This window comes from Martes martes (genome assembly GCF_963455335.1).
Source record: "Martes martes genome assembly, chromosome: 5".
Lineage (NCBI taxonomy): Eukaryota > Metazoa > Chordata > Mammalia > Carnivora > Mustelidae > Martes > Martes martes.
This window is the reverse complement of record NC_137892.1, coordinates 41,984,587-42,001,123: the sequence shown is the minus strand read 5'-3', so window position 1 is coordinate 42,001,123 and position 16,537 is coordinate 41,984,587. Positions and strand designations below refer to the sequence as shown.

General features: G+C 38.1%; 1 protein-coding gene across 8 annotated transcripts in view; it reads left to right on the top strand.

Annotated features, from left to right (window-relative positions):
* Positions 1 to 16,537, top strand: part of PAM (peptidylglycine alpha-amidating monooxygenase) — a 273,139-nt gene that overhangs the window by 231,980 nt on the left and 24,622 nt on the right. For all 8 annotated transcript variants that reach the window (XM_080803743.1, XM_080803739.1, XM_080803746.1 and 5 more), the window contains 2 exons: positions 6,275 to 6,404; positions 16,308 to 16,424. In XM_080803743.1, coding sequence (XP_080659869.1) covers positions 6,275 to 6,404; positions 16,308 to 16,424 — 247 coding nt within the window. The remainder of the gene's footprint in view (positions 1 to 6,274; positions 6,405 to 16,307; positions 16,425 to 16,537) is intronic.

Here is a 16,537-nt window from a genome sequence, read left to right as displayed (position 1 = left end):
GTGGTCAAAGGTGAAATATTGATCCGTTCAAAAATCTGGATGTGACTGTGTGTGGTAGACCCAGGACTACCTGAGGGACTACCTGTGTTCTGTGGAACACAGAAAGTACTTAATAAACATTGTAATACATTAACAATAATTATGGTTATAATTGCCACCATGAATGTCACGTCGGATTGAGATTTCAAAATTTTAAACACCAAAGTAATAGAACTAAATATTAATTACTTTAACTTAAGCAGCACCCGCGAGAGAATTTTCTTGGAATGTGTAGGAAAGCTGTATAATTTGGCACTCCAATTTGATAAATTCAGAAAATGACTTGGCAGTGTTCTACCATAATGGGAGTTTTTGGCTCTTGAAATCTCTGATCACTTATATCAATCTGCCTTGACGTTTACTTGTGATATAGGATATACAGTTGTGAAAATATTCAGCTAGATAGACTGAGAAGCAAATACAGTCCTTTCTACACTTAACATCATTTGGTTTCTACCATTAGTTTGATATCTGTATGAAAATATTAGTAGGATAGGTATAAAATCTTAGTCTTTATTCTCGTTGCCTTCTGGAAACCAAAGCATTGAAAAATAAATTTAAAACTACAGACTGCTATTTTTAATGGCAGATTTGATTGAAGTATTATTTGCTAGCATGCGGAAGCCTGACTCAACATATATTGGATACCTCAGGACATCAAAAAATAATATCTGCATTTGTGTGATGCTTCTTGTCAGTTAAGAGAACTCACAGCCTCTTTAAATACACTTATGAATATTTGGATTTTACTTAATTTCTATGGACAACTTTTAGCTCACTCAGAGTCCACACTTTCTAACATATTTCAGTCATACGCTTACCTCTAGGTTCACATTTTATAGGATCCCCAGGGTAAAATAAAGCATTCAATCGGCTGAATTTTCTCTCTGGAGGGAATAATAAAATAATAAAAACACATACAGCCTTCCCTGTGAGCCAGGGTAGGTGTTTTAGATGCTTTAACTTATTTAATCCCCGTAACAACCTTATTTATAAAAGCATTTAGAGAGGAAGAAACTGAGGCATGGAAAGTTTAAGTCACATGCCTTAAGAGCCATAGCTCAAGGAGCCACAATTCAAAGCCAGTCAGACTTGCTCCAGGTCTTGGTTTTTAACCACTTTGTTATTCTGCCTCTCACAATAACATAAAATAGATAGACGGATACATACATACATACATACATACATACGTAATAAGAAGGCCAGAGGGAAACATGATGGCTGGTTTCTGTCCAATCATCTCATCATCTCATCTGCAATTATAATAACATTAGGTGTAAATTACTTTTTATTTAAGATTTTATTTATTATATTTGAGAGGGAGCATGAGCAGGGGGAGGGGCCGAGGGAGAAGCAGATTCCCTGCTGAGCATGGTAGGGCTCAATCCTGGAACCCTGGGATCATGACGTGAGCCAGAGGCAGACACTTAACTGACTGAGCCACCCAGGCGCCCCTAGGTGTAGATTATTTTTGATCCTACTTTCTCATCCAGTATCCAAACATTTTGACCAAGTTGAAGATCTTGTTTACAATTGAATTTTAAGAAGAAAAGAAATTCTGCTAGTGCTTTTGAGCCCTAGTTATGTCTTAATTCTCTTCCCCCACTTCATCCCCATTAAATGAAACATTATTATAATTTAAGTCTTGTTTTCTTTCTGACTTGAGTATAAATATTTCTCCTGTAGTTTCAGTTAATTATAGTTACTGCTGGCACTTCTGATGAATAACAGTCCCTGACCAAAATAAGGCATCTTTTCCTCACTAGATGAGAATTTGCAAGTATAGAAAAAGCCACCACTACCCTCTGTTCTTGTTGAAGCTGTCTATGTGATTTCATCAGGGTCTTTTACTTAAATTAAGTGTGAAGAGCCCCGTTCCACTGAAGTGAAGTCACAGCTCTGGGTTTGAAATTATATTTTTTCTCAACTTTATTTAATTCTGTTTGTTCTTCTGTAACACAGATGAATGAATGCCCTTTTAAATGCTTATTAATAATTTCATATGAAAGCAGCATTGATCATGAACATTAATCTCTCTCTGGGAGAGGTGTAATTCATTAATTACAGTGATTAATTGATACAATTTTAATAGTAGTGTTTGTTTTTTTTCTGAAAGTAGTAACTTTTTTCCTAAATATACAACTGGAATATGGCTGCACATCTACCTTTATAACGCATGTAAGAATTCTGAAATAATCTTATTAGTTGACATCTGAATTTAGAGCAGCTCACACTTAGATTTGGGAATGGTTTGCCCAAGGTCATGTGTAAGAAATTTGTATTAATTTTCAAATTAAAACTGGAAGGCTACAGCATTAGTCATAGACTGAATCACTTCATAAATGAAGGCTGAGAGAAATCCGAACTCTAATTTTTAACTTCTCTGTGATGGAAAATGTTACGTTTAAGTTAGAACCCAAATATATTTTATAATATAATTTCCTTAATAAGGATTTGGGCTATTTCTTAATTGGGGATTAGAAAATAATGATCCTTGATATTGATGACTAAAGTCTGGCCCAAGCCTACAGTTCCTTTCCTGTGAAATGAGAAAATGACACGGGAGGGGCCCGTGCTCTACTAGCATTCTGTGATTCTCATGTAACAATGGGCAGGGTTTGGAAGAACCTCAGTATTAATTCCATATACTTGTATCACCGGTCCTAAATGATTGCCTGGATTCTTGATCACTTAATCTTAAAAGGCACAGCCCTTAACCACCTAATGACGAAAAAGATGGTGACACTGGAAGCAAAAACAACAGTTAACCAAGCTAACGTTCACAGAGGAGAACATGAACTCAGTTTTCCTTTAACCATTTTAGAATTTCTAATTAACACAGGGACCTAGAGAATTTTGAGGTCTTGGGTAGGTAATCCTGAGAATTTTGAGGCCTTGGGTAGGTAAACTTAATAAATATCGTATGATATTTGAAAATAAAATTTAAAATAATATATAATATTATATAAATAATATATAAAGAAATAACATATAAAGAAAATATAATCTCTCCAAAAATTTACCACGCACAATGTAGTTCTCCTTGGCATTGACTCAGTACTAAACAAGCCGGGTTGCTCGCAGTGTTAACCTTCTTATTTCCCTACATATCATCTTACTGTTTTGAAAATTCACCAGAAGTATACATTTTAGTAAGTACATTCCAGATATTTACGCTGCTTTTCCTTCTTGAAAATTTCCACCCTAAAGGGACTCTCCTATGTGACAAAATAGGCTGTTAACCACTTAGTGTTTTTTGCAGACTTTTGAATGCTTACCTATCTAAGGTCAATGATTATTGGGATCATTCATAGCCAGATTGAAGCTTATTACACAAAATTTCCAATATCTTATGAAATTTACATTTGTCCCCAGACAGTATAGTTCTTTTGGACACTGCGTAGTCTTTCTTATCAGAATTAGTATTTCTGGACCTTCCCCAGTACCTAGCTACCAATGCCTGCTGCTGAACCCCTGAACAGAAATGTTCCAGGAAACGTGATATTTTTTTCTTTTCTTTAATGAAAATAATTAACCTGTTATCTTTTTTTTTTTTTTTGAGTCTCTTAACAGTGTCTTCAGCACAGTGATAGGGGTCAAAAAGAGATAGTACAAGTGAAATATAAGATGCTAAGGGTGTTTAAAAGCTACCAACACAGACAAGTGGAGCCTTGGTCAGAGAGTTCTGTCTAGTGCATTTCTTAGGCTATTGCAATGGGCCAGACCCTGCGTGAGAGCTGGTGAAAATAGCAAATACGACATGATCCCTGCCCCCAAGAAATTCCATCTGGTTGCAGTGGTTCTGGGCTCTGAGAATCTGATGAAAGCAATTCAATATCTCTATTGTCACGAGGTTCCATGTTTCCTGGAAGCCCATCTGGACTCTTCAGGAGCTGGTCAGTGAGCACAGAATGATGACCACCGAATGGACAAGCTGTAACCGAGATGAGAATGGATGACAGATAACCTGAGATTCAAGCAACTTTAAAATAACTTAAAACATGTTCTTTGGGGAATGATTTATCCATCTGTGGATCTATTTAGACATACCTAATTGTCGGGTTTATACCGCTATCTCCAGATTTCACTTTCAAAAACACAGTTTTAATCGTATCACCCCATGCTTAAAAACCTTCAGGGGCTCCCAATTGCCTGGAGCAGCAATTTGCATCCTTTTTTTTCCCTATTATGACAAGTGTGATAGATGGTGAATGTTATTCATTTGAGCAGCCCCATTCACATCCACCGCTGTGCCCAGAACTGTTTGCAAATGTCAGTGTGTCAGCTGTAACTGTCCCCCCTTCTCTTCAACTCAAGAAGGCGTATCAGGACACGTGAGTGAGAATGACATTCTCAATGTGCTCCAGTATATTTCAAAAGTAAATTATTCCCAAACTCAGTGCTTTACTGCTACTAATAACATACTTGCAGCATGCCTCAAAATGATTCATGGTAGAGATCAAGACACCACAGCTCAGACTTAACATTAGTTCATTATTAAATCCATGTTCTGTCGTGTGGTGTAAGGTACATTTTCCAGTCCAAGCTCTCCAGGTCTGTTGATCTTGCCTGCTGCTCCCCGAACCCCACCTGGACATACACAGGTATCTTTCCAGATTACTTAAAGATCTTGAAACATTCTGCGATTGTAAACATCCTCACTTTTGATCTTTCTGACTGAAATATTCTCTGCTCACTTCTGCACTCAGCGAACTCCCATCTACCTTTAAGTGCAAACATAAGGGTTTATTTCTCTGGGAAACTTCCCAGGTCTGACCTTCACCCTGCCCTCTCCCAGCCAAGCTCCAGGAAGGATTATGGACCCTCTCCTGTGTCCCAGCACCACATCCTTTCATAAGTCTTTGGTTTCCGTTTTTTCTCATTTTATTGTTCACGTTCTTCAAGGCCAAAACCCATATTTTATTTCTTTGTGTCCCCAGAATCTAGCATAATGCCTTATATGGACAGTATACTTAGGGAATACTTGTTGAAGATGCTTCAGCAAAAGTTGTAGGCGGAACCGACCTAGGCATTCACTTGCGCTGTCACATTAAATTTTACCAAAGAAAAATTAAATGTGCAAAGGTAAAGAGACTTTGAATGAAGTGATACTGTTTCCATAAGTACAGTTGAGAAAATGACTTCGAAGTGTTCATTCTCACACCAGCATCCTCTCAAGCTCAGGGAAGCTGATTATCCAGGTCCTGGATAATTCCCTTCCTTCCTCCAGTCTGTAATGCCTATCTCTAAGGATTTCAATGCATGTTGCCACGTCCTCCAGAAGATGAGAGGGAGAAATGAGACTCGAACTGCTGCTTTGCTACTTCTCCGCGCCTCTGTTGAAGCATTCAGGAGGGAAAGAAACATTGACACTGATACAGTAGATTTCACAGTATCTTCATAACTTTAAGCTTCAGTTAGTATTGCGAATCCATACAGCATGCCTCTTTATTCACTAGCACATTTATAAAAGGAATTAACTCAAATAAGCCCAAGTATTCTCTAAGTATAAATGTATTCTAATCAGAAATGAAAATAACTTGGAAATGGTCCAGTCACAAAGTTTCTGTTAATGTTCTCCTTCTCCTATGGTAGGAAACAGTGAAATGCAAGCAATGAAGGAGTGTCTCTGCATTCCCATTGTTACAGGAACACTCAAGATCAGAGGAGTAAGATCGGTATCTCGGACAGGTTGCTTGTGCAGGAGATAATTAGTCATGGCTTATTATAGGGTCGCGTGTATATCGAACATCCAGAATTGACACAGAAGTTAGACCACCCACCCACACACACACACACACACACACACACACACACACAGGCTTCTTGCCCATGCTGGCTATTTATTCGCGTGTAAAAGCTTTGAATTAAAATGTTGCCATCCATGTTGCCATGTTCCCCCAAAATACAAATTTTAAAGAAGAATCTTGTCCAGCAGAAAGCAGTCTCAGATTTGCTCTTTCATGACCTAAGGGTAAGCTGTTTTTACAGGCATGTCATCGACAGGAAATGTGGGTGTACAGTCCCCAAACCAGTTCACAGGCACTTCCTTGATCTCGCAGCTCAGGAAGCTGGCCGGCATGTGCATGTGGTGCATTGATATAGAGCACGGCTTGATTTTGTCTTCTTTGCATCTAGTGACAGTACTGCATGAGTTTCTCATAACCGCGGTGAATCGTCATGAGGTTACACTAGCTTTCCTTCTTATACCAAATGTATGGATTTATCTTTTTAGATTTCCATGTCGAAGAAGCCCTGGGTTGGCCTGGAGTATACTTGTTACCAGGCCAGGTTTCTGGGGTGGCTCTGGACCTTAAGAATAACCTGGTGATTTTCCACAGAGGGGACCATGTCTGGGATGGAAAGTAAGTACTATTTTTCCTTCGAGGAGTAAACGAAAACACACCGAGCCCGTGTCACGTTTTGTTAAACTAAGAATAACAGTAAGAGAACGACCAACGTTCTTTTCGAACTTGATTTTTGTGAGCAAACCACATTTATTCTTTCAACACATGTCTGTGATAAGTAGCAGAAAGGGAGTCTTGTGCATTGTAAAACAAAATAGTTTCACAGTCGAGTTTATGGAAAGAAGGCAATAACAACCTGTGATCCTACATGCTCCCCTTTTTCCTCCTTCCTCCTTGAAGCTACCTTCGCATTCCTAAAGAAGATAATATGAAAGGCAGTTAGGACAGGACATTGTTGAGGAATTTCAAGACTTCAGAGAAGGTGCATCTTGAGAAATGATCAACTAAGTGAATAGTTGACTACAGTGAAGCATTTTGTTAGTTCTGTGTATGCGCTGCATAAAGAACCATTCTAAGCCAGTTGACCTCTCCTTTTCCATTAAACTGCTCCGTGGCGGTGATCACCATTGGCCTTCCTGTTTTCATAGAGATTAATTTTATTATTCAAATTTTCTCTTTATAAGAGTATCCAAGACTTAAGGACTAATTCTGCTGCTTTTCCCTTTGGGTTTCTCTTTCCAACTTTTTATTCTATGTTCCACTATCTTCTTGGATGGATTTTTGGTAAAAATGTCTATCTAAGGGGTGCCTGGGTGGCTCAGTTGGTTAAGGGACTGCCTTCAGCTCGGGTCATGATCCCAGAGTCCTGGGATCGAGTCCCCCATCAGGCTCCCTGCTCCTTGGAGAGTCTGCTTCTCACTCTGACTTTCTCCCCTCTCATGCTCTCTCTCACTGTCTCTCTCTCAAATAAATAAATTTAAAAAAAAATCTTAAAAAAAAGTCTATCTAACATTTATTGTTTACTTGTGGGCCTGTCTCTGTTCTCAATGTTTACATAAATCACCTCACATAGTTGGGCACTCTTACTATCACCACCATTCACATTTTCCAGATGAAGAAACGAAGAGAAGGTAAGTGTTTGGCCCACGTGTCGGAGTTAGCAAATGGCAAAGCCAGGCTTCAGTTCCTTTCTTTCTGACTCCAGGGTTGGTCCAGGTGCCCACCCTGGGATACAGCCTTTTATGGGATTGGAAGTACATTCACATGATGATATTTTTAAAAGCTTGGTCCAAAATTTAGCAGGTTTTATCAGTTCTCCTGAGTAATGAATATCCATTTATTCATTTGTTTTTATCACAAATTTACACGTGAAATTAAATCTTAAAATATCAATTAAGTGTCATAAATCTTCTGCATTCAGGTGTACAGCTGTAGGGTCTCATTTGGAAGATTGAGGACCTACTAGATCAGTTGTATTTCTCTTCCATTCTCAGAGGTACTGACTAAGCTCGTGTTAATGCTAAGCCTGCCCTGTGACTACACATGGATGGGATTTTCTTTGTGCAGGTGAAGAGGGAATTCAGGCAGCATTTCAAAACAGATCGCTAGCTTTGTTTTGTTTAATTGTCCTTTCCAGTTGTCACACTTGAAAATGGAATCGGAGAAGGAAATCACTTTAGGTTCAAAGCAATCGAACTCAATATTCCTATTCATACATCTCTGTTACATCGTCTTAGTCATTATTGAACATCTAATGGTATTTTAACAAGTGCTTTTAAAAGCAGACGATTTCTATTCATTGTAGCATATTCTTCTTTTTAATGAATATTGCTACATTTTCTGCATGGATTTCTAGCCACATTTTACCAGAGGAGAAAATTACAGCGTCATTTTCTCCCATTGATACTGTTTCAGCTGGCTAAAGCTAAGTTGGATAAAGTCCAATTCTCCATTTTAATGTGAGGCTCATTCCAAGCAAACAGCCCGGGCTGCAACAGTTTAATAGGAGAAGGGATCAGTAAGGGCCAGGTTGGGGTAGAAGATGAGGACCCAAGACTATGAAGTAAGAGCCACAGAAGAACATTTTCTGTGACTTAGATGTTAGTCCTAGCTAAAGAGCTGCATTTTCCTGGCATCAAGCTCTCATCTAGATAACCAGTATCATGGGTAAATAGATTCCATTTTCTTTGCCAAAGCCCTGGTGTGTTTATCCTGATAAATGGCACCAAGAAAGGGTGTTGTTAAAAATGCAAGACTTCTTCAGAGCAGATGCACTGATTTAACTCGTTAAGTCTCTGTTTCTTCTTTCTTACTCATCTTTATCTTTCAGATGTAAGAATTTTGTTCTCTCTTTTTCGTTGTGTCTCTCCTGTATTGTCCATTGGCCTCTAGCACTCTTTTCAATCCATACTTGCCAGGAAATTCTCTTCTGGAACTCACTTCTCTGCTTTTAATCACTGTCTGCTTTATTATTCTATGAGGAGAATTAGAAATGGATTTGGATTTGTGGGTTCCCTTCCTTGAACCATCATGCATGGTCTTCCTTCATGCATAAGTCGCATTATATAAAATAGACAAAGTACAGTTTTTGTTCTCCCTCATTAAATACTCAAGGATTGTAAAAACAACAACAACAACAACAACAAAACAAAAAACAAAAAACCCTGCCTGAAGAACTTATGATGTCCTGGTGAGAGAAAACGGACATTAACAATTAGGTGAAACTTGCATTCTTGTTGCTACCACTGTTTGAAGAGAGTAGTGAGAAATCCTGTATTCATCTTACTTGGAATTTTTCCCTTCCTGATACTTCCCATGTTCACAAAATTTTAGTTTCTGTAAGGCCAGAACTTGCTCTAAATCAAATCTAAGCATTCTGTATCCCCTAATTTTTTTATTTATTTATTTTTAGAGATTTTATTTATCTTTTTATTTTTGACAGAGAGAGACACACAGCGAGAGAGGGAACACAGGCAAGGGGAATGGGAGAGGGAGAAGCAGGCTCCGCGCCCGTCAAGGAGCTCGATGCGGGGCTCCATCCCAGGACCCCGTGATCATGACCTGATTCAAAAGCAGAAGCTTAACAACTGAGCCACCCAGGCACCCCTCCCCTAATTTTTATGATATGACCATTCTTTAACTATCAGGCAGCGCTTGGCATTAATAATCCGCAATTAATATAGTACCCAGTGCTCTTTGATATCATCATATCAACTGTTTTTATAAGTACTGTTACTCCTCATCTCTACCTGATTTCCCTGATCACCCCTTACTCTTCTATAAAACCATGCTAATTAAGCATGGCATCCAAACTGAAATAATAATAATAAAAACCATTTAAGCTCCTGAAAGGCGATTGCCACTCCCTTTCTCTGTCTGATTTCCATTGTCTTCCCAGTCTGTCCCTTAATTTCAATATGGCTACTTCCAGAAGCTTCTAGCGGAAAGAAGAAATGTCTCTCTTACCAGCAGGGTGTAATGAAACTTTTAAGAGCCTCTGTGTCTGTCCTGGTGTTAGGGCAGCATGACAGCTGGAGCTCCTTCAACTTTAAATGCCTCCCAGCAGGAGTTGGGTAGCTCCCGGGTCTCTGTCTTAAAATCACGACTACTGTCAAGTCTTCTTTCTTGGCCTTTCTTTTATTTCTCTCAGCTAGGGTTGTGGTTCCACTAGGCAGGACTCACATCACATACCTACTTAACCAAACCATGGGTTTTACCCCTAATTTTTAGGTGTTAAAAACGGTTTCCTTTATATCATTTATTATGTTTCACATGAAGTTGGAAGGGATCTTGGAAGTTCTATCACTTGGCATTCTTTCAATAAGAGAGAAAACCAACACAAACTAGCTTAGGAAAAGAGGAAATTTATCAGTTCGTATAAGTGAAAACTTCAAGGGTATGGTCATCCAAACATCATCACCCAGATCCGTTTTTTAACACATTTTCCCCTGGTTGGTTCCATTCCAGGGCCCTGAGTGATCCCTGTCCCTGTTTTTCCCCTCGGAATTGCATTATCACTACTAGTTTCACAGAAGAGATAGTCTATGTCCCTGACAGCTCAACAGAAAATCCTTAAATTGAGTCTTTTAGCCTATTTTTTGGTGTAACTTAGGTCACATCTCCTCCATCTCCGAACCAGTCATTGTGGCAGAAGAAGGAAATCCACTCCTTGGCTTTGCCTAACATTTTTGTTCTGTCCCTGGAATTTGGGAGTAGGGTTGACATCATCGGAAGCAAATGGGCTGAGAGTGAGGCTCAGAATGTTGGGTCAACCAAACAAACATGGAGGTTTCATCAGCACAACGTGGGGCAGTAGACGCTGGGCACCCAGAACAGTAAATGTGCACCAGAGAGCTCACCTCCCACTTCCCACCTAATGCAGACGCCTCTTTACAAGATCTTTCAAGTCATCCAGGGCTTGAACTCTCAGTGCCGGGAAATTCCCTACAATATGAGACATACTTTCCAATTATGGGACTCTTCTAGGTGTTACAGAGTTCTTCATTATGTTAAACTCAAATCTGTGTCCTCTAACTCTACCTTCATGACAACCTAACACAGGATGAACTTACTCCCATTTTCCATGTCAGTTCCTTACATTTTTTTTTAAAGATTTTATTTATTTATTCGACAGACAGAGATCACAAGCAGGCAGAGAGGCAGGCAGAGAGAGAGGGAGAGGAGGAAGCAGGCTCCCTGCTGAGCAGAGAGCCCGATGCGGGGCTCGATCCCAGGACCCTGGGATCATGACCCGAGCTGAAGGCAGAGGCTTTAACCCACTGAACCACCCAGGTGCCCCAGTTCCTTACATATTTGAAAGAAATCTTATCTTCTCGAGACTAAATATCCCCAGGCCCTCAACCAATCTTTATGCTGACGTGATACTGTCATCTGAAGACACTGATTTCTCATCCTTCTAAGGTGTTTGGTTGGAAAGTGATCACAATACCTCATCTATTACCGGATCAGCAGTGCAATTATTGTCCTTTAGATATCTATGAGTGTAAAAGGATTGTATTCACTTTTATTCAGCAGTCATCTCACCTTGTTGCCACGTGTTGAATCTGCTAGGATCTTCAAATACATTTCATAAAATTGTGCTCAAGTTTTGTACTGGAAATTTATACTCATGTGCTGTTTTTAAAATATTGAATTCAGGACTCTATTCCAGTTACATTTCACCATGTTAGATTTAACAATTTACAGGTATTATTATTTTATTTTTAATTAACCAGAGAACGAGCTGTCTCTCCCAGCCTTGTATTAGGTCTGTTTGATGAGCACGCCTTTGGTGTCTTCATAAATGTTCCTCATAAATGTTGTTTGTAAGATTTGAATAGTTGAAAGGCTGACTTAGCAAGGTTTGTTCTTGGAGATGTGGTCTTCTGGGAATCTTCTCCCATTTGCCCACCCCCCACCACACAGCTCACAAAACATCTCTTCATCGGTGCTTCATGGAATCTTGCTGAGATCTGTTGTTTCGGAAATCTCTCTGCATCCCAACTTTCAGAAAAATCAGTTCAAGATTAGCCTCACTAGTTTTCTGGAGTCTCAGTTAAGTTATTGCTTGAGGTTCTGCGTTTCCATCTGCATATTCTTTCATACCTTAAGAATTTAGTGAGCTCAGAAAACAGAACTCAAAGTGACTGAACTTAGTACCTTCATTTCTGAGAGAAAATCACGAGGAGTTATACAGAAAGAATGTCTCCAGATTCTAGCATTTTCTCTCACATTGCCATTTGCCACTTACTCAAGCCATTTCCTTGCCATTGTTATGTCACTTTCTCTAGTTCTTTGTTATGTGACTACTCTTTCATCTCTTCTGCATACACATATTAAATTTGATAACTGGCAGGGAGATTCTCCATTCCAGTGAGGTCAGTCCTAGTAAGAGAAAAACATTTATTTATTTGTTTGTTTATTTATTTTTTCTTTTCTTTTCTTTCTTTTCTTTCTTTCTTTCTTTCTTTCTTTCTTTCTTTCTTTCTTTCTTTCTTTCTTTCTTTCTTTCTTTTCTTTCTTTCTTTTGACAGGAGACCTGGGTTTGAATCTTGATTACCATTTCCTAGGCCTGAGACATGCATGAAGATGTTTGCACTCTCTTATGCTCAGTTCCCTAGCCCAAAAAATGAGGGCTTTAGTAAGTGCCTCATTCTGTTGAGTAACAAAAAGCACTTTGTTAAGCACCTGGTCCTCAGTGGCTTTACTGGACCTAACAAAGCCCTGGGCCATAATACCTAGTTCTTTTTTCTTTTCATCCCTATTTTGATGTCTCCCGGCACTAAAGTCATGCTGGTTTCTTTGTCTACCTCTTTTCCTCCTCACAGGGATTTTTTTTTTTTTTCTTTTTGCAGTGTGCTTACTTGCAGAAGTGAATGTTTTTAACATAATATTTAAGTGTATTCCATTTAAAATCTCTGGCCTCTGTATGGTTATCTTTGAATTGCTAATATTGGGGGAATCTTTCCACTTATTTTCTCACTTGAAAATTTATGGTTCTAATAGACGATTAGAGGGGCTGGGCGGTGAGGGGGTGGGTGAAACAGGTGAAGGTGTTTAAGAACACCCTTATTGTGATGAGCACTAAGGAACCTTCTGAGGTGTCGAATCGCTACATTGTACACGTACAATGAATATAACGCTGTGTGGTAACTACCCTGGCATTAAAATCGAAAAATAAAGAAAAAGTAAAAGAAAACCTATGGTTCTTTCTCTAGCTTCTTAATTCATATAATTACAACATTACACTTCTCCTCGGTTGCTGTTATTTATTTTGCATTCCCATAATTTTGATTAATGGCCCAGAAGTTTATTTTCTCCTTACTCTGGTTTCTTTTCTGTGTGAATATAGCAAAGCGTTTCTCCTCAGCCTTATCTAAACTGTTTGATTAGCTGCTAATGTGCAAAATCATTAACGGGGAATTCAAACTGCTAAAATAAAGAACTGATGAATTCGGGCCCATAGGCCACAGCTCAGCCTCTTTGGCTGAGTGCTTTTTCAGAGAAGCAAACAAAAATCAGCAGGGCTGCAGGCACCGTGTGAAATTTGCTGGGTATTATTATATCCTGCAAAAAGTTAAATGCGGTTGAAATAAAGAGCTCTCCGCAGCATACCATGCGGGGTTGCTGCTTGAGAACACTAAAGAAGCAGCTTTCCATAGCAACGGTGTATCCAGCTCTGTAATCTGACATCCGGTTATGAACCGTTCAGGGGTTACCTTTCTTTGAAAATTGCAGGAGTTTATAAACTACTTTATTTGGCAGATTTAGTGCGTGGGTGTTTGTGATTTTTCCCATTTAAGAAAAAACATCAGTTGCTTTTATTACTTGCCCTGTGTCACTACCAAGGGCCAGTAGCCGGTTGTAGCAAGCCCCCGCTATCCCAAATAAAAAGGACTAGGACTGGTCAGCCCATCACCTGAGTGACTGTCCTTGATGTGGAGTGGGGCATGCTGAGGTCTGGCATGCTTCAGTTTCATCGGGATATACAGTAGGTACCGTCCCTCCTGCGCAACGCCACTATTATGAGCTGTCAGGAGTGGGTCCGAGCACTAGCAATATATCAAGTGCACAGCACGTGATAAGAATTACGAGGACTTGGTAACTGTCCATAATACTAACTCCCAAGTGGGGGTGAAATAGAGAAGTAATATACTGATATGTTCCATGTCCAAGCAAGTGAACTGAAAGAATAAATGAAAATTTTAGGAAATACAGATGGGAAAAGGAAATGCAAATATGGTCAGTGGATTTTTAGCCACGTCAATAAATACCCAGGTTATGATGTTGTGCTACAGTCGTGCAAAATGCTACCTTTGAGAAACTTCTCCCTCTATTATTTCTTGCAACTGCATGTGAATCCACAGTTATCTCAAAATTTCAGTTCAGAGAAAGAGGAAGCAGATTTTTGACTCCTTACAGGGAAAGCATAATTCCCATTATCTAGATTGCCATTGTGCCATTATAAAGCACTGCGATATTCTTGGAAAATGAGGAATATAGCGTAAGCCTTAAAACAGAAAGTAAATGAGACTTATTACACACGAATGTGAACCTTATAGCGTCCTGTGAGTCTTAGACATGCAGAACTTAAACGTTATCTGGTGTCACAAACGTGTTGGCAAAAAAGTGAATATTGATGGTTGAACCCAGGGCCATTGTTTTCTAGAAGAATAGTTATGCTGTTTTTTAGTACAGAAATTCATATTGAAAATAGAGTTTCAGATATAGGATAAACTCTTTCAGTTTTTATCATTTTAAAGAGTTATATCATATCTGCCCTTTATCAGTCTCCCATGATTTAATAAGACCTTGTATATTCTTAAATTGGTTCTAATAAAATTTCACATTTCAATTTAATAATGATCCCATGATTATCTTATGAAATCTGCTTTGTCAGTTTTGTTACTTCTGTTTCATAGACTCAGGTACTTTTTTTTCCTAGGGACTGCTGTGTGGTTTTTACTACACATAATAGCATATGTAAACAGTATTACTTAAGTTTTAGGTTGACAAAGCTGAATCAATATTTTGTTTTCAATTGAATGCATCATTAATAAGAACTACTTCAGGGACTTATTGTTATCTTTCATGAAAAATGTTCCCAAAAGACTATAGCAGTCAAGAAGCTCAAATAATTGTATGATGTGTATTTTTAATGGCCAGAGAATGTAATTTTGGAATTTTTATTCTTCTATTGGGACTCTGCATAAATTCCACAAAAATTGCAACCAACCAGTCAATAGGTATGTGACAGATTTGATCATTCTTTTGCCTTTCCAAATTGCAACTCTATCTCCATAAATATTTAATACTATTCAAAGTCTTCTTTTAAGCAAAAGAATTGAACTACAAAATAGTAATAGTTTTTTTCCCACAGGTTTGTCTGATTCTGTCAAAGAAATTCTGTTACAGAAATATTCACTGATCATCCATTGACTTTGGCAAAATATAAATATTTATATTTTTATATAGACATACACATGCATATGACTGAACTATGTGCTGATCCAATTTTTTTTTTCAATTCTTTGTTTTTTAAAATATAAATTAGTCTCTTGGTATTCTGCATATTTATCTCTGTAAGATTAGATTACAAGATTTTACCTTTGTCACTTAGCCCTAATAATTTCCCAAACAGGAATCAAAATAAGTACAGTATCTGTGATAATTGTCAGTTTAGGGAAATATATTACTAGCAATTCATATATAAATATAAATGGAAAAATATATATATAAACATATACATTCATAATATTTTATAGCCTGGGAGATACAGATTTAAAAAGCAGAAATTGTCATATTTTCTTTAGTTTTTATATTATATATTGTTATCCATTTTGTACTTATAGAATAGCTCTTTTATGGAAGTTTTATGTTTCTAAGCATATTTTTATTTCAAGACTCATGGTTTATATTTTTAAATTTATATTTTGAGCACTTCGTCCTATATCCTTATAATATATGTTTGCATGTTATGCCTATGGCAAATACAGTTGCAAACATATTTTTGATCACTACCCTTCCTGCTGTCAATTACACTTTTTTTATTAATACAGTGTAAGTCAAAATAAGTTATGCTTTCTTTTGTAGTTTGAAGGAAAATAGCTATTAAAATATTTTGAGGAGCTTTGGAAAAAAAAATAGTAGTATTTCTTTAACTCTCATGTGAATATGAACCACCTGGGGATCTTGTGGAAGTACAGATTTCAGATTTGGTGGGTGTGAGACCTTGTATCTCCAGACCGTTCACATGTTGCTGACCACTCTGAGCAGCATGGTTCTACAGGCTGATGGTACATCTGTAATTACCATTATATATTGGTAGGGGTGTGTGTGTGTGTGTGTATGTGTGTGTATACATATACAGAATCAAATAGAAATGTGAAGGACAGCAAGGTTTAAGCTCTTCTCTTGATTTTGTATTTTGAATCTCAAGTGAATGGTCTGCATTTCTCAAGTTCATTGCCATTTCTCATTGCCTTATTTTCCATTCTAATGTCTTTTTTTTTTTTTTTTAAGCTCTTTTGATAGCATGTTTGTTTACCAGCAAAGAGGACTCGGGCCAATTGAAGAAGACACTATTCTTGTCATAGATCCAAATAATGCTGCTGTACTCCAGTCCAGTGGAAAAAATCTGTGAGTGCAATTACTTCTGTTGTTGTTAAGGCTTGTACTACATGTATTTTGTTAAAGTGTGGCACTGGCTCTGGTCTTGGAAAGCACGTATGGTACGGTGCTGGTGAAAAAGC